Source organism: Lepidothrix coronata, unplaced genomic scaffold (genome assembly GCF_001604755.1).
Source record: "Lepidothrix coronata isolate B3197 unplaced genomic scaffold, Lepidothrix_coronata-1.0 Scaffold36, whole genome shotgun sequence".
Lineage (NCBI taxonomy): Eukaryota > Metazoa > Chordata > Aves > Passeriformes > Pipridae > Lepidothrix > Lepidothrix coronata.
In genome coordinates, this window is record NW_016690216.1 from 3,489,013 (window position 1) to 3,511,280 (window position 22,268).

Consider the following 22,268-nt stretch of genomic DNA (forward strand, 5'->3'; position numbering starts at 1 on the left):
TGTATGCCTTCCTTGTCCTGTGGAGGTGAGGAGGGCAATGGAGTTTAAACTCTGGATTTTTCTATTTACAAGTAACGTCCACTTTTATTTTATGGAAAACAGCTAAGTTAATGTTATGTCATTATGTTATTAACTTTCTGTAATAACCAAGTGACTACAGCAGACTCCTAGAAGACAGGTGTGTTCATGTGCTCAGCGGTGGAGAAAAGCAATCCTAATTATGATGCAGCTAAGTGTCCTGCTAACCCAGTGCTTGCATCACTGCCTAAAACCTGTCTGAACTGATCTGTGAGGGTAAGCAATCCTTTTTCATAGCTCTCAGTGCCATCAATTACTCTGACTGGACAGGCTGAAGAAAGATGAATGTTATGTTTTCTAGCACCATCCCTGCCACTTTAGCACTGCAGTTCTTAAATCTTTTCTACTTTTATCTTTATCAGCTGTGAACTATTATTCTATCCCAATGCTTCTCATGCTTTGATTTCACTTCCAGGGCTTTTGGGGGAAGGAAAGGTTTTTTTATGTATCTCTAGTACTAAATCTTTCCACAGTTCTCTGTATGTAAAAGCCAGCACATCACTCACTTGATAAGCCTTGCTCCCTTTGACCTTTGAGGTTTCTGGCTATTGACAGTGATGGTAAAACTGAGTTACTGATACCTGTCTGTCTTTTGTAAAAAATGGCAGAGGTCTTTCTGCAAAGGCAAACTGCAGCTGATTTACCTGTGATGCTATAAGCTTTTACCTGTTGTCTCAGGCTGCTTAATCTGTTTTAAAAAAAAAATGAAAAGTCTTTCAAAATGCAGTTATAATATAGATGAGTAGACACAGACTTTGAGATTCATAGAATCTTGGGGTTTGAGGGTTTAGTTTGAAAGAAGGTGTGTCACAAAGAGGGGAGAGATTTACGTCTGTGCTTACACTTCTGAATGAACACCCTGTTCTTGTAAATAATTATATTAGCATAATGATTTATATGTCAGTCAAATTAACACTTGACACCAGTGAGTTATCACAACTGGGATGGGAGGGCATGGTAGGCCAAGGAATGCCAGAACAGCTGTGGAGCTGAGGTGGCTGACTTGGTGTGAGCCTTTTGAAATTCAAGTTTGTTTGGCTGTTGAATTCTGCACCTGAATGTGCCCTAGTGCTGCTTGCTTCTGCCATCTGTTTGAACTTGTGTGACAGCTTCTTGAGCACTCTCCTTTCAGTGTTGTTTTGGAAAAGCACATGAGTGTATGCTTAAAAGTAACTTGTCCAAAATTTCTGTTGACTTAGGATGAAACCACAAGAAAGCTTAGTGGTGGCAAGCTGTCACGTGGGACCGCCCCTTGAATCTGCATGGTACCTTGCACTAGTTTTCATATTCACCTGGTCTTTGGGTGAGCCAGTTCATCTTGGCTGGAGTGCAGGGAGGCAAACTTGTCCAAATTGGTTGTTTTTTCTATTTAGAGACTAGAATCACCTCATGAACATTTCAGACTTGGAGTAGTGAGTGTGTGGGGATGAGGAGGGATAGGATAAAACCATGTAGCTTTGAACAGGGCCTCTGTGGCTATCCTTATGAAACCTCATTCTTGGAGACTTTTTTTGGAATAGGATTTATAGCCTCTAAATAGTTAAGTAGTCATAAATGGTTCCAAGCTGTAGCAAATCTGCCACTTGCATAGCAGTCTGAATGTAAAACTTGACTTCTAAAGAGATGGCAGTATTTTAATTACACTTTATTAAAAACCCTTAGATAAAGGCAAGTTAGTTTTCTGTACACATCGTTATGTTAACAGCTTTAGCTTATTTGCCTGGAACCAATACTATGATTGCTGTTGTCTATCATCAAGAGCAGTGATCTCAGTGCAGTGTACTGCACTGTTTGACTTCTTTGGAAATCAGTTGTACTAACACAGAATGTGGAAAAAATCTGGCCAGAGCCATGTTTCAGCTTATGGGAACTAAGCAGTTTCCACAGGCACGCAAAGGACGTGTCTGTCGTTGAAAATTCACCTCCTAAGAAAGTGAGTTGTTTGCTGGTGTTTGGTTAAAATGCCTGTGCAAGCAGAATCTTTGAAAATTGTATTAGTTGCTGGTTTAGTCAGTGTATTAGCTGGAGTCTTCTGATCGTTTTATCCTTTGTTGGCTTATGAAGCAAAAGTTTACCTGCTAAGACTATTTTCTGCACACTCTTTTTTTGAAGGCTGGGGAGAAGTATAAAATAGAAATATCAAAGTATTTTAAAAACCTCTAAGCTTCATGCATTTTAAAAATGCTATTTCTTGGTAGTGAGTTACTTCATGAGAAGTTGTAGCCTTTTAGGGTCTTACTGTTTCCTAAACAAATATTGAAGCTAAATCTCTATTCAGCTATATCATCTTATTTCCACTAAATGTGAAAAGGGAAGCTTTCTTTCTAAACCTGTTCTTCTTGTGAGATACTCAGTTGTAGCATAATCACTTTCTTTATTATAAAACAGATGATTCAAAACAATGACTTGGTGACTGAGTTGGGCAGTATGAGTAAAGTGACTCAGCTTCATCTACCTGCCAGTACTCTGGCAGTTGCTTTGCAATGGAGGTACTGGCCTTAAGGTGTCTATAAAATGTGAGACAATCCTTTTCTGCTTAGCCAGTTCTTGAAAAGTCTGCTACATATATTATAAAATGTGAATGATCACTTCACATTTTCCAGTTCTGACAATACTGTTCTCTAATAATGTTTTGGAAACCTGTAGACTAAAATACCAAGTTTTACTAAATATTCCAGAGGATGACTAAGCTTATGGCAAGCTGGAGAAAATTGTGTATTTAAAAGTTGAATTGTGTTCTCGTTCCCTGAACAGAATATTCTGAGGTCTTATCTAATAGTTTTTTCCTAAAATGAATTTGTTATGTGGATTTTTAACAGACTCATGGGGCATGTTTTCATTTTTGTCAAGATTATCAAATAGCTGGCAATAAATAACTGCTCTCCAAATGGTTGGACATTTGCTGCAGACTTGTGCTAATGAAAGTGAGGAACTAATGTGTTTGTTACACTAATGTCAACATAGCTCTGAAACACTACAAATCCTTTGACACAGCCATTTGTCAGTATATAAACAAGGAATTTCTAGTCACTTGACTTCAGCAGGGCTTAAACCAGCTTTTGTGGAAGGGAGTAGGCAAGTGTTAACTTCATGTATCACTTGACCAGAAAAATCTAAAGTAATTTCAGATTTGACATTTGAATAAATGCCAATTTGGTCATCTTTACAGATAGATCTGCCTGTGGAAGAATACAAGGTTGGTGGTGCTACCTATTTGGTTTGTAACTTAAATTTCCAGTTTTACAGGAGCGTAATTGTGCTGTCACAGCTGTGTTGGAGCTCTGTGTTTAGTCTTGGGTACATAGAAAGCTCAAATGCTAATATGGTAGATCTGAACAGAAGGATTAATTTTCTTTAAATTGTATCTTGCTTTTCGGTGGCTGCTGCCAACTGTGTGATACTTTGTTTGAGTTGAGTAATAACTGTGGTTTGGTAGCTATGATAGTCTGAGAGCAGAATGAGATTAATTTTATGGAGAATGAATATCAACTTGTCTAATAAAATGCCTTTGGGTGGGAGGGAAGAGGTCAGCTTTTCAGCAGGAGTACTTTGAAACCTTCAGTTCTCATGCTTGATTATGCCCTAAGTTTGTGCTGTCTGAAGAAGTCTGCAGGTATACATTTGTTTCCAAGTTCCACTTTAGCCTAGACTTGCTTGTTTTGCAGTGTAAGGCAAGTTAAACACAGAGCTGGGCCTCCAACAACTCTCTTGCCATGCCATCTTACCTACTGCTATTCCTTCTCATCTTTTAGATTAGTTTGGCATTTGAAACTCACAACAAACATCCTCAGCAATTTATGTTTTGCACTTTGACACTGCTTAAGTAGAGATACCGTCTTTTGCCCTGTTGGTTGCTAGCTGTCGAGAATCCAATATGTGATGGCTCTGACCAAGCTTTAAACCCCATTAAAATTCAAAGTGGGCAGAATAGTTTGTGAGGGCTCAGAATATCCTTAAGAAGCTGACAAGGGAGTGGTTACTGGAGGCCTTCTAATAGCCAGGGGGATAATAATTAGTTTCTGAAAACAGTATGGTATGTGTATCTTCTGAACTCGGCTGAAAATGTTAATTCCACAATAAATTAATCTAGATGCTCTGTACTGCTTCATTGGGCTCTCCTTTTGGCTGAAAGGACTTGAGACCAAAGGAAAAAGAGAAATGGAAGTGGAACAGACACTGTTTCAGACAGCAGGATAATTTATTACAGGCAAGAGCTCCTGTTGGAGAGATACAGGAGAGATGTGGCAGAATAATCAGCATCCTTTCCAGTTAGTTAAGTTTCTGTGTTGATAAACTTGCTGTTAACATACAGACAGAGTGCAAGGTCTCTGCTGGCCTGTGAACTACTTCCTCTATAAGAGGAAGAGGGAATGGGCTGTTGAGCAGGGAATTGGTGTACTGAAGTGGAGAATTACAGAATGGCTGAGGCAGGAAGGATCATCAGGTCCATCCCCCTTGCTCAAGCAGGGCCAGCTAGAGCCAGGGACCCAGGCCAGTGTCCAAACAGCTTTTTAATACCTCTAAGGATGGAGATTTCCACAACCTCTCTGGGCAACCTGTGACATGGTGCTTCATTTTTCATAGCCATATGAAATCAAAGACTTGCAAACTCTCGAGGAAACAGATCAAAATATATAATCAGTTATGTATACTACTGCATATATAGGAAGCAGTTATACATCAACCAAGCAATATCTAGAAAGCAGACAAGTCAGTGTACATTTATGGTAGTGTATATATACAAGCATGTCCATTAAAGGCAGCTAAATATTTCCACAGAAATAACTGGTGGCATATAGTCATTAGACAGATTGGATACTTTACAGGACAAGCCTGACATCTGAGGAGGGAAGTAATTTAAAAAGCATGTAAATCTAAAATCTGTTTCCTCTTAGGAAGAGGAAGTTCTTAGGAGCAGAAAGGTGGAGACTGCATACCAGTAACATAAAGGATCTAAATTCCATTTGCTGGTATAGCAATAACAAGGGTAGTTTAGCTTGAATACCTGAATTTCTTCATGCCCAAAAAACATATAAAGTAGTGAACCCTCTAAATGGAAGTGAAATGTTCTTAAGGAGAAATCAATGCTATCTTTGGCTCTGCTCTGTGTACCTAAACCCCTGCCCTAGATAATGGTGCACTCAAAATCTAGAGTGATGCAGTGGTGGGGGATGCAGAAAAGCTTTACTGAAGAGCATTTGGAGTTTGAGTAGCAGCAGAGCACTGTAAAGGTGATGTAGTGATATCTTTTCCACCTTGACTCTCGAGAGGAAAGTTTCTGAAGCCAGAATTGTATAACTTAGGTAGTGTTCTTGAGTATTTAACCTACACTTCAGATGAGAGGGAGAACAAAGCTATTTTCTACCCCAATTTGGGGTAAGACAGAGGAAATTAAGCCCTTAAAAGAAACGAGGGGGGAGACAATGTAGAGACATGATAAGGCAACAGTAATAAAAATTTCTGTTGCAATGTCCTTCCTAAGCATTTTTCACATCCCTGTCTCTGTGGACACAGCCTTTTTCAACTAAGCCTTGTTAACAAGCTATACAAAAGGCAATTTAGTCAGGCAATGGTCAGTTGCCCTAGGCATAGCATAATTAGTTCTAGTAGTAAAGAGTGGAAATCAATGATTAATGTTTGAGAGATAACTAGTGGTATTAGTTTCCTGTGTGCTTTTTTTGTTTAATAGCATTACTTATCTTATCTTTACTGTCTACCCATTGTAAACAGCTTTGTGGCACTGAGCTCTGATTAAGGAAACTACTTAATTCAGTTTCATCTTTCTTCTGATATACTTAACATGAGTTAACTCCATGTAAAAGAGGAACCACTACAATAACTGAACCATTCATAGGAAAAAGTGGCAGCTCTTGGCTTTAAAAATTGGAGAAATTTTGGAACTGAACCCTAAATAATACAAATGCTAAACAATGTAGTAACATAAATATGGACTGTAGCATACCTGTTCTTTAGGAAATGGTACATGACAGATACTTGTTAATACTAACAAACTTCCATAAATAAGATTGCACCTATTTTTGTACAACTTTGATGCTTCTCAGCTGATGAAATATGTCTGAGAAGCAAGGGATTTTATGTATGTAGATCCATCGTGAGGGTGGAGAAAATTACTTCTATAAATTAATAATAAATTATAAAACAAGTGATTTAAGTAATAGCTTATGCCTTTACTATATAAGACTTCATGTACTTCAGTGCAGTATTTCACACAGAGTTGGAGAGAGGAGAAAATATGCTTATTTCTCTGTAAATCAAATACAGTTTTAAAGTACCTGATGTTGCTTTTAATTGTGACTTACTCCTTCTGGGTATTATACTGACTTACTCTCAAACTGAGTAGATTTTTACCTGTAGTTTCACTCTGTCTGCAAATGTAGCCTATCCAAGGTATTGGAGAGCGTGTATGTGGCTTTGCTTCCTTGTACTCATCATCATTATAGATTTCTTTTAAGTCTATCTTGTTCTTTCATGAGCTTCTGGTTGCAAGGCAACTGTAGCGTTATTACTGTGCATGTATGTTAAGCATTAACTGCGAGTGTAGTACAATATTAAAGGAATCCCTATGGCCCCAAAACAGTGGGTTTTTATGAGAAGGACAAATAAAGCTTTAATGAGAAATTGAAGGTTGTGTTGCCTGCTAGGAGATAAATAACAAAGGGACGTCTTTTGAGATGAAGTATTGGAAGGTCTAGCTTTTTTTGTTCTGAATGCAGGGTCTGTGCAAGGCACACTTGAGAACAATCCTTGAATAGTTAATACAGCCATCTATGGAAGCTTGGCTTGAGGACGTCATGTTTATCTCCTGATTCTTTTCACATTAAAAGGGATCTGGGTAGACCCATAAAAAATTCAGAGAAATGTGATTTTATTTTTTATTCACTACTTTAGGAAGACTGTGTAATTCTGACCTATTTTTCATCATCGTTTCTTGAGAATAGAAACCAAAGATCAAAAATTGTTCTAATTTCCACAGTTAGTCAAATATTTACTTAGACAGCAGCTAATTATCCAGAAGGGGCCCAACAGTTCTTGAAAACAGTCAGTAGAGACATCTGAGGTCCTTTAAAGTACAGCTTTGGTCCCTTGTGTTAGCAAGGTCAACAGTAGTTGTAGGCTTCTGTCTGCCTGCTATATTCAGCCTGTTACTGTTGGAGCCACGTCCTTTGTGTTGTGTGGTCTCCCTAGTCTTCAGCTCAGTACTTGATATTTTCATGTAGTCTTAGCGTAGTTACTAATCTCAATTTAGCCCATTATTTCAGTATGCTTGTATGAAGGAATTTAAGAAGGATAGGGAGGTTATATGGGAAAAATAATTGAGATGATAATGCAATTACAAGTAATTATTCTCTGTTCTCTTTGGAACTAAATGAAAAAGCTAGAAGGAAAAAAAATGGTTAAATGTAGGCTGTAACTTCATGCTTTGGTGCTTGAGAAGGCATTTTCGATATTATAGCCTCTAACTTGAATAAATTTTCCTTTGAGAGTAAGAGTTCTAGGGTATATTTTCAAGGCCTCTTCTAAAACTATTTGGTGATGACTTTCAATGTTATCCTATAAGTGAGATTTTAACCTGTGTTTATAAAACGTATTTCAAGTTGTTGTCTACTGAAATAAGCTGGGATGTATGACTGTAACTGAAAATAACTTCAGTGTATTTACTGATAAGCTTGCCATGGGGATTTTCTGCCTTTTGGCCACCTTCCTTTTCCTTTTAGCACCAACGTACTACTATATGTTATACTGCATAGTTTGGACAAACCTACTTCAGGTAAGGGTGCCACAGGCTGTCTGCAGAAGAGTTAGAGGTGCACTTTTGTCAAACATTTGTGCATTTCTTCTCAGTTACTGGAATGGAATGAGAAATTTGGGTATGTGGAAATCTCTCTATTAGGTTCCATAGGTAGAGTGAGTGGCCACATGCTGTCCTGCACGGGAGTAAGAGAACTTGCAGCATGTTCTGCTCTGGACTGTGAAGAATAATGGGAAGAAAAGAAACCTGAATGTCCATGCTAAGGGAGGGAGAGGAGATAACATGTATTTTAGAAAAAAACCTTTTCTTGTCACTGTGAGTTACAGGATTAGCTAACACGGATTGCAGCAAGAAGTTATAGTCTCTGGTACCTTTAGTTCCCAGAGATGTCTGGATGCAAGTCCTTGACTAACCACACCAGTTTTGCTTCTTGGATCTGGCTGAATAGTTTTTAACATGAAGTTGAAACAACACATTTACCCGAATGTTGCATGCATTCGTGCTGTCAGGCAGAGGCCCTGGCACTCAGGAGTAGCTGTGGCTTGGGAGGAAATATCCTCTATGTTATACCAGTATGCCACTGTTGTGGATAACTAGTGATGTAAAAACTCACCTGTTTAGATAAGCCCGAAAAAAAATCCATGCTTTCCATCTTCCTTACCTGAAGGAGCTGTGTGGAAAATGAGCTATTCCTTTGGTATAAAGGGATTCCTACCTTACAGTAGTGCAGTTTGTTTATGCCATCAAAATAGTTCAAAAAGATTGTTGACAGAAGGCAGAAAGTATGAAGAAACCTATTGTATTGAAAAATAGAAACTTTAAAGGACCTCATGTGTCGTTACCTGCTTGTTTCTTTCTTTGATACAAAGGCGACTCTCTAAACATGAGGTAGCACGTACTTTTCTACTTTGGTATGTTTTCTGCATTCAGTATCCATTGTGTTGAGCTGCATACAGCTAACATTGTTTTCTGCTTGCTTTCTTCTTTAAGAATAATTAATCCAAAATTTAATTAAAAAATCACTTTCCCAAACACAGTATTTCTTCATATTCTCATTTGCTGTATTTAGACTAATTTGTCTTGACATTGCAGCTGTGCTGTTCTTTGTCTTGCACAATCTTTTGAGTTTTGTTTCGTTAAGAATGGAACTAAAGAATTTGGGGAAGGGGAGGGAAGAAGTGCTAGACTGTTAGAAGTTAATTTGCCGTAAACCAAAATGTTGAGAACAGATTACGAAAGCTATGAAGTGACATGTAAATGCTTGTTCAGTTTCACACTTGTGAGAAATAAGTCATTTAAGCTGTGTGCACATGAAATAGATGTTTGGTTACAGCTACTGGGAATAGTTTTTTCTTACTGGTATATTCAGAAGCATAGAGGAATATGCTTAGAAGATATTGATCTCTATGCTCCAAAAAACTGACAGGTTAAACTAACTTTAAAAACTAGCTCTACTCGTTGTTCAGAACAGCTTCATGTGTTCTATCTATCCTACCTAGTTTCTGTGTGTCTAAAGTATATTGCAGGTTAGAAAATTCATGTTTTCACTATGCTTTTGGGATTTGGGTTTTTTCTTTCCTAAATTAAAAAAAAAAGCTAATTCTGGGTGAAGAGGATGCTTAACTTGCATTTCTTGATGTTAAATATTGCATAACTTCTCTGATTCTTCACCCTGATGCATCACAACACAATTCCTTTCATCCATTATATTCTACTTATTTGTTTCTCCTCAATGTTGAAAACTGGTATGTTTGTCACGAATAAATGGCGTAGCTCTGTCTTTAAGTACTTCAATGTTTTGTTTAAATGTCTTCCTCTGCAGCTGTGAAAGGTAAAATTGAAACCTCAAGGATCAAACCAGAAGGCAGATAGTTTGATTAAATCACTTGAGTTGATTTGAATTATTTTGGGGGCCTGGTTCATGACCTCTAATGCCATGGACAAAACACATTTCTTGCTTGGTATCTTCTAACACTTTTTTTTTTTAATGGAGGATTAGCATGTCCATGCATCACCTCAAAGACTAATGTGGGCTGTGCTACCTGTTCAGACAAATTCCAGATGGGAAGGCCACCCAGGAGGCATCTTGCCCCAAACCAGTCAAACTCTTAACTAGTTTCTCAGCAGCACAACAAGAACACAGAAGACTTCAGGTCTGGTAGGCAGATGTAGCTGAAGCTGAAAGAAACTAGAAACTAGGTTGATCTGGTTTATGTAACGTGCAGAAAAACTGGGGACCAGAGTGTAGAGAAAGCTGCTTTGATCAAGAAAGTGTGCTGTGCCAGAAACTCAGGAAGAACACTGATTTATTTGGGGTTTGCTTATACAATGAAAGAATAACTTCACTTTGGGTTTGTTTTTTCCCAGCGAGAGGAGGCTGGGAGGAGCAATGGGCAAGCCATTACTCTGAGCCTGGAAATGCATCCCCCCATAGGGTGTGTCTGCCTCTGAGAGTGCTTGTTTTCAAGTGTTGACTCCCAGCTGCTGCAGATGGCTGGAGGGTGGCAGCAATCGAGACGACTTTCTCTGACACCCATTTATCTGAGATGTTGATAGTTGACTGCAAAGTTTCCTACATGTGATAGTTGTGCTATCTTTATAGACTGCCTCAGCTTCAGGTTTTAAATGGATTTGTGGATAACATCCCATGACAAAGTACAGGGGCCTGCTCTGAACAGGCTGCTTCAGAGCACTGAGGTCTCATGCAAAGATTTCTATGAATTGCTAATTGTCTTTAGAGCAGAGGAGCTGTGTTTTTTTCCTATGTGGCCATAAATGACTTTTTAAGAGATGACTTACATGAAGTGACTATAGTTCTGCACTGGGAGTTGTTCGGTCTGCTCTTGAGATGCTGAAGACGTCACCCAAAAGTGTGCTCAACAGGCTTTATTCATCATGTGCCAATTTCTTCTGGTTGAAAATGAGTTACTTTAGCCACAAGCCCTGAAAACTCAGATTTTGTAATCTTTTTGCTTTCAAGCAGTGTAGCATAGATTAGTGGGCTTTCTGCAATTTACTATTCTGGTTATTTCCCATATTTATATATATGACTGAAAATTCTCTTCTTCAGCCATAGCTAAATATAGACATTTATGGACACCTAGTTATAGTTCATATTAACAACAAAACAAAAAGGAAAAAAGCAGTGCTATAGTAAGGGTGCACTTTATAGCTTAGTGCACTTGCCTGTTTATCTTTTGGAAGAAAACATTGATTCATGCCTTGAAAGTGGTAGGAAAAAAAATCTATTACTACTTCTTTCCCTTCTTTCTCTCCCCCAAGAAAAACTCAAGGCAATTGCCCCTTTCCTGTAGTTGCTGTGGTTTGCAGCCAGAGCTTCAGTCGGCATTATCAAGCTTTCTGCAATGGGAGGTGGCAATCAGTCATTCCAGTGTGATGTGGACAGATAGCTGAGACATAAGGGGAAACTGATGATGGAGCTGACAAACGCTTTGGAGGGGAGTAAATTTTTAGCAAGACCAAGTCAGGACACAGATATCTTATAGGGATAGCACAGAGCATCCAGCATAGTGTACACACCACTGGTGTTGGAGTGTGCAAGGCAGGCTCCAGATAAAGAGCACTCTGTAAAAGTTCAGTGCCATCCAAGCGAAGCCTCTTACGATTTCAGTCGGCACTGCCCGATGATGACTGGGCTTTGTTGCCATGCAACAAGGGAAGAGAGGCTGAAACTTTGTGTGCCTGGCACAGATTAGTTTAACAGCAAACTGAATTCTTGTCCGAGGCTCAGTACAAGAGGTTTAGAGATCCCTGCCATGAGGAAAGAAACAAATGCAAGGCAGCTTGCTCTGATTATTTTTTTATAATTAGCTTCGTTTTGTAGTTATGACAGAATCTAGGAGTTGTATGAATCAACAGTAGAAAAGGCAAGGAGTCAGGAGGTCTGTTAATCTTCTATCATCTGCCAGCTGTCCAGTGAAAACACTCTTTTGTGTGGTGTTAGGAGGTCTGGATTAGTCATTTAACACCTGCAGGCAAAAAATGTTGTACAGGAACATGTGAAAATCATTAGAGCAAAACTGTCCTGACGTCTATGATTGGAAAATGCAGACAGCCTAAGAATGGAATTAGATGGATTCAGCTGTAGCTTGCAAGTCTTTTAAAGAATGCAGCTGACACTACTCAGACCAACAATTAAGCAAGTAGCAAATACGTAAGGGGCATTTTCATGCTCTGAGTTTGGATACAAATTACATGGGCAGACTAGGTTTCTGGGAGGTTTAAACTGAGTGGTACTGAGTGAGTTAGACTAGTAGCTCTGTCACTAATAGACTGATATATTAACTAGGCATGTCTGTGGTTAAAAAGTATTTTCTGAAGTTCTTGGGCAATTTAAAAGTGATCTCATATGGTACACTGACATACTAGAAACCAAAGTACATTGTAACTACACATGCCATTTTACTACTTCATTGATTTTTGTAGCATATATGGCACTCTGCTTAATACTTATTAAAATGAGAAAGTGTTGAGTCAGCTTCAAAAGAGAGATATGACAAAGGTACGTAATCTAGTAGGGGTGATCTTCTAGCAAGTACCTTCAATTTGTGGCTTAAAATTTAATTTTTTAAAGGTGTTAAGTCTGACTCAGATCAGAAACAAACTTTGTTATAATCAAAACAAAAAAATTGGAGGTTAAAATGAAAGTTTCATCTTGAGACTTGCTTTGGCTTTATCTTGTTTTATTTTTAAACTTCTAAGGAATTGGTAAAAAATTTATATCTTGTCTTTTTAGTTATAGCAATGTTTATGGATACTAATAGAGATGGAAAATAATTTAGACTAGCGGGTGTTTATTGTATTGTAAGTAAAAAGTAACATCAGCAAAAACACTGCCTTTAGTATTTCTTTTAATGTAAAATGCCCAAGGTGATAAGTTATTTGGATAAAACTAGCCATATCTAACTTATGAAACACACTGTCAGTAATTAGAACTGATAATTGGTACTGATCTCAACAGATGTGCTGGATGGTGTAATTAAACACTTTGCATTCCTTTTTCTGTCTTTAAAAAAATGTGACTTCCATTTTAAGGTCAAATTATCTCTTTCTGATAACTAGTCTCTTGCAGAAAAATAAACATCTCTGAACTCAATTGATCCTTTAACCTTAGGTTTTCTGGAGATGTAATCCTTGCTGACTTGCTGTCTGAATTCACAAACAAGCTGTAGATTTTCTGTTGATGTTTTTGACAAAATCAGAAGTTCAAAACCAGTACAATCATTGTACTTTTATATTCTTGATAATAAATGAGAGATGTTTTGAAAACTTATTACTAATGTAGCTTGTTCATGGTATGGTGTGCTCGTTTTTTTGTTTGGTTTTGGGTTTTTTTGTTTGGTTTTTTTTGTTGTTGTTGTTTATGTTGTTTGTGTGTGTTTTGTTTTTTCACTTCTTAGACCACTAAAGCATTCCTTCCCAAGATGCTGGAAATGAACCATGGACATATCGTGACAGTTGCAAGTTCCTTGGGATTATTCAGTACTGCTGGAGTGGAGGTTTGTTAGACTATACTTTATAAAAATATTGGCACTTCTTGGTTAGGATAAGCTTTTTTAATTTTATCAGCTAGAGAAAGTGAAGTCAAATTTTCAAAGATACTTGGAGGCTGTGGTGATGGGTAGCATGTCAACACGTGGCTCCCTCAGGACTCAGGCAGCCATTGCATTCATCTGCTTGGATGGTGGACGTGCCACCTCACTGAAAGCTGAGGATGGCTAAGGGTTTCAGAATGCTAAATGATCTTTGAATAAATTTAGCAACTTGAAAGTTGACCACCTACTCCTGGCAAGATCTTCAATGTTAAGCTTAAAGCCAAAGGCTTTCAAAAGTGATGTTTTCTGTTTGTTGTTTCTGTGAGGAAATGGCTGTAAACCTTCCAGAATATATGTTTCACTTGCTTCACTAGCAGCTGTTTGAGAACTCCAGTTTGTGAGACTTGTTTGGTGCATAAAAACAGGTTAGGATTAGATCTTATTGTCTTGCTTTTTGAGTCATTAGTACAAATGCAAGTGTGAACAAAAAGCATTCAGTTAGTAAAAATTAATTAATATGTCTAAAATAATAATGGTCATATTACCCCATAAGCACACAGGCTTCTTTGCATACAGGTAAGGCTCAATCCAGGGCCTTAAACCACAGTGTTTCATAACACAAATAAATGAAGCTGGTGTAATTCAAGCCTTTGTACATTATTTACTGTTTTGAGAAAGCTACAAAGGATTTCCTGTGGGTGTGACCACCAGCAGAGATGGACACATCCAACAGAAAACTCAAATGCTACTGCTGTCTATGCAATTATTTTTTATTTTGCTGAATTTAGTATATTATCTCAAAGAAATATTCAAAACTCCATTATGTCTTCTGTTGAAACTAATCTTAAAAATAACACCATTAAGATTTTTATGCCTATGCTGTGCCAACTCTCCAAGTGTTTTCAAATCTGACCCAAGGTAGTATTAGGTATCTCAGTCCTTTGTTGTACCATTTATTATTAAGCAAACTGGTAATTGGAGTAACTTGTCATGCAAGCCTGCCTGATTCAAAGACTTGAATCCAAGGTAATATCCTCCTACATTCAGCTTTCCTGCTTTCATGATTCTGGGCTAATTGCCTCAAAAGTAAAGTGATAAATGAGTTGATTTGATCCTCTATTCAGTGAGTGTCTTTTGTTGTTGCTTTGAAAATCTGTGCAGAATCACCTCAGGTATGCTGGCTTTGAACATCATTCATATCTGTCCTTTCTGTGTTGACTTTTTTTTTTTTTTTTTGGCTTCGTTCATTGCCAACACAGGATTATTGTGCCAGCAAATTTGGAGCTGTAGGTTTCCATGAGTCTTTGAGCCATGAATTGAAGGCTGCTGAAAAGGATGGAATCAAAACTACTTTAGTCTGCCCTTATCTTGTAGATACAGGAATGTTTAGAGGGTGCAGGATCAGGTGAGTAGAATTCTCCTTCTGCTCTGTGCTTGTAGTGCCATAAAAGTATTTGAAGGTAACTCAACTGTTACCATAAAAAATATTAAAGTAAATGTTATATCTGCTTTAGTATACATTAGTGTTACTCAAAAAAGAGAATTTCTGAATTTGCTGTCTTCTGTCGTTTTGTACATAGGCAATGCAACTTTTGAGTTATAGTCTTTGTAATTTAACAGTAAATGTAAAGAAGTTCCAAAGAAAGTGAGTTAGTGAACTCTTCACTGAGGTCTGTGGTCCTTTATGTATCATATCAATCTGTCTTAAATATTTCAGAAAAGAAATTGAGCCTTTCCTTCCACCCTTGAAACCAGAATACTGTGTGAAGCAGGCTATGAGAGCTATCCTTACAGACCAGCCAATGATCTGCACACCTCGCCTCATGTATATGGTCACCTTCATGAAAAGGTAAGAGCTGAAGTCTCAGTTAGTTGGCAATACAATGCACAAAATCCTAGTAAAATACAGGAGCGTGTCCAATACCTGAATATAAACACCCACCCGCACAGACCAGGGGTGTGGTTTTGTTAGAATTCGTAAGTCTCTCTCTTGGCTTGCATGCTTGTAGGTTGCTCGCTTGGGAAGCTGCATAAACCTGAGATCCCATGTATTTATGCATCCTTGTTTTAACCTTCTGGTATCTCCCATCTTCCTTAGATTCCTATTTTCTTTTCAACAGACTTTTATTTCCACTGTTTGAGATTCTCTCTAGGAATGGGGCATGAGGCAGCAGACTAACATTTAACCACTTGTATCTAGAACCAGTGTGTAGGAGGCCCTGCTTGCAGATTCTCCAGAACTTGCACAAATATTGTAGATGAACTGAAAACCTGCACATTTGGAACCAATTTTCAGAGTAGAAGTCTGTGGAAGGACTATTTAAAGGCGTTACTATTTTTGTTCTAATACACTACAGTTTTTTGGATAGAAACTGTTTCATCTGTAACCAGGCTGACACTTTAATGATGCAGGGTAATGCAGGAGTTGCTTCAATTTCTCTGATGCAACATCACTTGCATTCTGGTTTGTGGAGATCAGCTTCAGAGCTGTCTGTGGTTTTGTTTTAAATCTGTAATATATAGGGGGAACCTTTAAAATAGTGTTGTCTTATTTTCCTTCTGCGAGGGATGGTTGAAACTGAGAACCTTGGTGACTTTTATTCCACTTACAAAGTGGTTCTCCTCCTCAAGTCTCTCCTGGTGGACAGGCTCACCTAAGAATAGAGGAATCTTTACTGCTCACCTCTTCCTGGAAGAGCATATATATCAATCTATTCTGCCAACAAATGGAGGCCACTGTCAGTATCTTTAAGAACTAACTTCTTCAAGCAGAAGCTCAGAGGGTGCTTCAGTGCTTCCTGCACAAGCAGTGCCTTATGCAGCAACAGTCACATCAAAGGCCCTTTTAGCTTCCAACAGGGAGATCAAAGCTTCTGCATAATCCATGCCCCAGGCAGCAGCCTTCAGATCAAAGGCCCTCCAGTCGCTACTGCACAAGCAGTACTGCTGGCAGTGAGGACACCTGTACCAGTGACATCTCCTTCTTGGTGCTTCAGTGGTCATTACTCCTGATGGCTGGAATTTGTGCACTGCTTTCCGCTGAATGTCTGCTGCTGTTTCCAGGGGCTGAGGAATCCCATTTTAGTCCTTCGCTAGAGCCCCTGAGTGCTATACTCTTGAAATAAAAACAATATATTGTGCACTCGAGAAGGAAGGAAGGGTCTGTAGCCAGGTACCTATCACATAATCACCTCTTGGAATTTTATCTGGAGGGGGGAAAAAAGGAAATTGCTCTTTTTACTTCGGACCTTTCTTTTTGAGGATGGATGATTGCGTTTAGAATATAAATCAAGGTTGTTAGACATCTGGTGATCAAAGAATGGCATTAACTAACACTAATCCCACATTAAAGAATATCTTAAATGTCTGATGACCTCTGCTGATGTGGCTTTCAGCAGATGCTTTGCCTTGAGTAGACCTTCTCTGATGCCCTTGCCCCATCACCCCACCCCCTTTCCCCCCCACTTCTTTAAAACAAGCTATCACACTGCTTGTGAAGAAACAGAAAATCAGGTCTAAGCTGGAGGGATTTGAATAAACAGCTTCTTCCTTTCTGGTTGCCTGTGTGGTTGGGACTCTAGAATTTCAATTCTCCAAGTATCCCTGTGAAATAAAAATCCTTTAAGTCTTTAAGACTCTAATAGCTATTATGTTGCTTTTAAGGAGACCAAGTACATACTACATGTAAGTGCATATACTTACAAGTATACGTAAGCAGAGGTTTTGTTTTATGCTGTCTAACAAATTTATAACCTCTTTTTCACAGTATTCTGCCATTTGAAGCAGTTGTATGCATGTACCGATTTTTGGGAGCAGACAAGTGTATGTATCCTTTCATTGCTCAACGGAAACAGGCTACAAACAACAATGAAGCAAAAAATGGAATTTAACAGTTTTGGATGGACTAGCCTTCATAGGTGAATGCAATAATGTTACATGACTGAATTGCAAAGTGCACTTGCATCTAACAGATGCAAATGTCAGCATCTTAATGTGGCATTCTCTTGGGTCCTAAACCTGTGTGTTGAACTCTAAAAATCAGTGCGTTTTTATATACTGTAAATAAAACTGACTAGAGTACTTGGGAAATGTGATAGGTAAGTCAGATGAATTTACGATGTAGCTGCCACCATTGTTTTTTTTAGAATATCACTGTATGTACAGTAAACTAGCCATACTACTTGTAGGGATGCACTGTGTGATATCTCTTCCTTAGCCTGCCAAGGCTTCTCAGAGCTGTCTCCAACTAGAAGATGCAATGTTTCAGAAATGTTAATTGGAAAGGGGGAGGGAGAGAGGGAAATCTTGTCATTTAAGCTACTGCTCATGATCTTATAGTGAATTCAAGGACAGTTTCTGAATGCATCTCTTCACTCATTCACCCAAGCTCTCTAAAGGACACATGGCCAAATTGTGGTGTAATTCTCTTTTGTTGCAACTGTCTGTTCTATTTAAACAAAGATTAAAAGAAATTTGTAAGTCTGCCGATTCAAAGGATGTCTTACATACTGTCAGAGCAAACTTGTACTGGGCATCTGTTTTTTTAGGAATTCAGTCAGTGATTTAAGCTGACTTTTTTCAAGTACCTTGATTTGAAATATGCTCTGTTCTGTTTCCCTTTATATGTCAGAGTCCAGTTTACTGTTGTAGACTACATGTTTCTTTTCTTCCTCCTCATTCTTACTTTTGACAGAGTTCTCCCACCCCCCAAGGAAGCTATTGTGTTAAATTCTGTAACTGGACTTGTGCCTAAAAGACAAAGCAATTTAGCTGAGATACTTACTGTTTATGTAAGTGCTGGTCATATTCCAATTATTAGCAAAGGAAAAATAGAATAATGCGTGATGCAACTCTACATGCAGAACATGAAAGGTTGTAAAGATTTTTTTTGAGCCGTACTCACATTGTAGAACAGCAAATGACATTTTTACAGTATTTTTTGTAAAGCGAACAATTTTGTGCCTTGAATTTGGTAATCTGTATTAGTGAAGCATTGTAAAAGTGAACTTCTACCTCTGTATCTTAATGTATACCATCCACTTGTAAACTACTATCAGACAAATTGTGATTACTTTTTTAGAATGTCTTGTTAAATAGTGACCAATGCCTGTGGTTATTAAAGTGAGCCACCTTTTCCTTAAAACAGTGATTGGAATGTTTCCTTTAAAGACTGAACTAACACAAACTACTTGTGCCTGTTCTGCAGCTCTCTAGTATCAACACAGATCAAATATTTATGTCTCAATTCCTGTATCCACTTCATCAGCTACATGGTTTACAGTGTAATCTCTCTAAGTCTATTGGTAAGTACTGTGAAATTAGGCTGTAGGAGCTGACAGTTTTGTCTATCGTCTAAACTCATTGAAGAAATAACTGGTCAAAGAGATATTGAAGAATATTAATTTTGGTGTTCTATAGATCTGCATTCAGATCTATGGAAAAAATGACCTGGGGTAGATGCAGTTGTAGTGAATTAAAAAGTAAATGGAGTTTCAGTACAGCTGTAGTTATTACTGCATACACATAACACATATAAAATAAAAAATCGGTATCTGTGTCAAGAACAGTGTTGTTAACTCTGTTTAGAAACTAATTGAAAGTAGAAGAAACTGTTTACATTAACCCTGACTCCAAATTCCATGTTCTTTTGAAAAAATCTTTTAATGACTTCCCCAGAGCCAAATTAACTCCCAGCAGAGTCACTAAGAGCAAATACAGCAAATTTCATTCTACTACATAGCATCATTTTACTGCACATTTGTTTTTAAGATATCTCAATCTTTACTGCTGTGTCAGACTAAGAAGCAATTTTAAAAGTTTGATGTATTGATGCTTAAGACACTTAATTAGACTGACTGAAAAGGAAAAACAAGAAGCTGATCAATAATACCAAGGTTCTGTAAAACATCATGCCACTTTCAGTGGTTACAGACTTACTTAAAAAGCAAGTTTCAAGGCTTGCAGAGTTCTCCTTTAATTACTGAATGGGTGGTTATCCTGGTTTCTCTAAGGTTACTACCTTTTCTCTCAGTTTTTCAACTGTGTGGCTGAAGGCTGGCTTGTGGCTGGTGCACTCTGAGTATGTTTCTAAAACGTTTTATCTCCTATTCAAAAGTCATAGAAAGGGAATACCAGATACCTTGTCGATCTAGTGAGACTTGCTTAAGCGCTTCTGGGGAGGACCTTTAGTCTGCATAGTGCTTGTCTTGCAAAGTGGGAGACTGAGCATAAATTCAGTTCAAGCCTCCAGAAAAATTCAATTTGTTAGTTTTTCTGATACAAATGAGCTGTTTTTAAAACAATACTGAAACTTCTGTCATCTCTAGTCCCACCGTTTAAAAAAAAAAAAAATGGGGCACATAGAGAAGCTAATCACCTGTCCAAGAGGGTTTTCTGTTGACTGGATGGCTTCCCAGTTGTATGGGTGACTCCTGTAAAGCAGGAAGAGAAGATTTGTGCCTGAGGATGGAGTGGGAACCAGGGTATTTCCTGTTTATATTACCCTAAACTGCTGCAACTACCACATGATGCTGAGTGTTTCCTTTAACACTCTGATCAGAAACTATGAGAACTGCTATGTCTCTTCAGGGCTGCGGCTAATAAACTACACTGACTTTATGGTGAAATAATACGGTCTAAGTAACTCAGGTAAAAGTTTTAAATCAATACTTTAGCCTCGTAACTTAATGTAGGAACACTTGCCTTCATTCCTTAGGATGATGTGGAATTTTACTGCTAAACCCAAGTGAGCTGACATGGGTGCACCTCTTGTCATTTTCTGTCCTGCTCTAATGACCTGATGGGATAGGCAGCTGATGAAAGTTTTCTCAGAAAGCTCCTATCTTAATGATGCTAAGCTTACAGTCATGTAAACAAGGTATTTGAAGATTGTTCTGTAGCACTCTACTTCCCAGTAAGCAGAACAAATTGCATCCTTGGTTCATCTATAATGCTTTTCTAGGGCTTCTATTCCCTAGCCTTTAAAAAGAATCTGGGATTGCCAGATCTCTAAAATGGGTGTATCCACTCAGTAGTTGGAGTGAGATAAGACAAGTTTGGGCTTCAAGTATCTTTGCTTTTGGTGTTAGTAGTTTCCTGTGTCGTGTGATGTAGGTTATTTTATGTATTAATGTAGTTGCAGCTTGGAGCACCTAAGCTAGATGCCCATTAAATTCTTCTTCCCCCCCTGTTAGGCCTGTCTGTGTATGTAAAGTTGTTAACACACAGTAAGTGGGTACTTTAGCTTACATCGTAAGGACTTGTGCAGAGGACCTAAGTGAGGTAAGCTAATCAGGAGCATACCTTTTTACTTCATAATGAATAAATAATTAGGAGCAAGTGTTATTCTTTAGATTCAAACACCATCATAGTCAGTCCTAACTCTTATGTGTAGACAAACTCTGAGTCTTGTTATCAGGAGCAACTTGGGAAAACTCATTTGGGATCAGAGCTGTGTAGTGAAGACACATAAATTAAAGGAGTAAGTTTTGAGCCACTATGGTTCTGAAAGTGTGCATTTAATCAAGAGTTTGATGCATATAAAAGCATTAACCTCTGAATTTGGTTCCTAATTTTTCTTGCATCTCTGAGTAGACAAGTCCTCTGTTCAACAAAGGCAGATGATCATAATGCAAATGGTAATCTGGTAGGTATTTAGCCTCAAAGTCTGTTTCTGTCCATTAATGCTTTAAACCCAGGTTTTCCAAGTACAGAAGCTTTGGGATTCCACTCAGTTTTCCCTTGCTGCCAAGTTCATACCCCAAAAATAGGAAATAAAACTTTCTATCACTGAGATAAGGTCTTCTGACAGTCCCTGAAACAGCAGGTCAGGCAGAACTGGTTGATGAGGGTACCTATTTATGGCTTATTTTGTCATCCTAAGCCTAAATTCCAGGTGTTTAGTCACACAGCTACTTTTCTCCCTTAAGAAAAAAAAAAAAAAAAGAGCTGGGAAGTCTAGGGACAGTCCCCAACAAAGTTAGAAATTTAGTTATATAAACCCCAAACCCCTAGTATGCTAATTGACCTGCCATGTGTATTTGCCTGGCCATGAAATGCTGATGTATCTAATGACAGAAAGTGTGGCTTTACTATGCCCTCAAAGAAATGAAGAAATTCACAGTAACTTTATTTAGACATAATTTAAGTGGACAACCCAAATATTTAAAATAACTTTAGAAATAACATTTCAGCTTACATACTTATCTGTCTGTTTAATGCTGACAATACACAAACAATTCATTTCTTCTGCAAAATAATAATAGAAAAAGCTTTTGAGCTCAATGATGAATGTGCAGCCGTCAGGATCAAGTGTTTGTGTTGTTTGTGTGTAAGTTAAATGGGCAGGATGTTTGTTTCCCTCTTCCTAAGCGGGGCAATTGTAGCTCTTAGCCAAGGAGCCACAATGTATTTTGAAAAAAAAAAAGTCTTTAAACACATTCCTGTCTGTACAGACTAACCAAACTGCCTTTAAAATGTTATCTATTCTTATTGAGAACATTTTGGCAAACATTTTGCCTGGACCAGTGCCTATGGCACTGGATTAACTGGAGGCTTTCTTTTCTAATCCAATTATTGAGGAAAGCTGCTGTGACAGTAAGATGTGGGGAATAGCTAGAGCTAAACTATTACAAAAGCTAGTAGCTGTATCCAGGGGATGGTTTTTAGTGGGAGAGGAAGAATGGGGTGCTAAGATGGCTCTAGGGATCTCCCCTCCACACCCCATGCCAGCAGCTTGTGTTGCAGAGTGTGTGCAAGCACAGCATCCTACTCATGTTCTGACATCCAGCCCTCCCTTCTCATCACAGCTGCAGGCAGCCATAGTCCTGTGCTCATCTACCAGGGCTCATCTACACATGTTCCTG

At 38.3% G+C, this 22,268-nt stretch overlaps 1 protein-coding gene across 2 annotated transcripts in view; it reads left to right on the forward strand.

Annotated features, from left to right (window-relative positions):
* The window catches only part of RDH10 (retinol dehydrogenase 10 (all-trans)), a 33,371-nt gene that overhangs the window by 7,422 nt on the left and 3,681 nt on the right, over positions 1 to 22,268 (forward strand). Inside the window, exons 3-6 of one of the 2 annotated variants that reach the window (XR_001874324.1) lie at positions 13,270 to 13,368; positions 14,664 to 14,809; positions 15,122 to 15,253; positions 17,171 to 17,675. Coding sequence is in view for 1 of the 2 variants with exons in the window: in XM_017812546.1 (XP_017668035.1) it covers positions 13,270 to 13,368; positions 14,664 to 14,809; positions 15,122 to 15,253; positions 17,171 to 17,294 (501 nt within the window). In the remaining variant the exon portion in view is untranslated. Of the gene's footprint in view, positions 1 to 13,269; positions 13,369 to 14,663; positions 14,810 to 15,121; positions 15,254 to 17,170; positions 18,966 to 22,268 lie in introns of those variants that run through there. The other variant, XM_017812546.1, reaches the window with a different exon arrangement.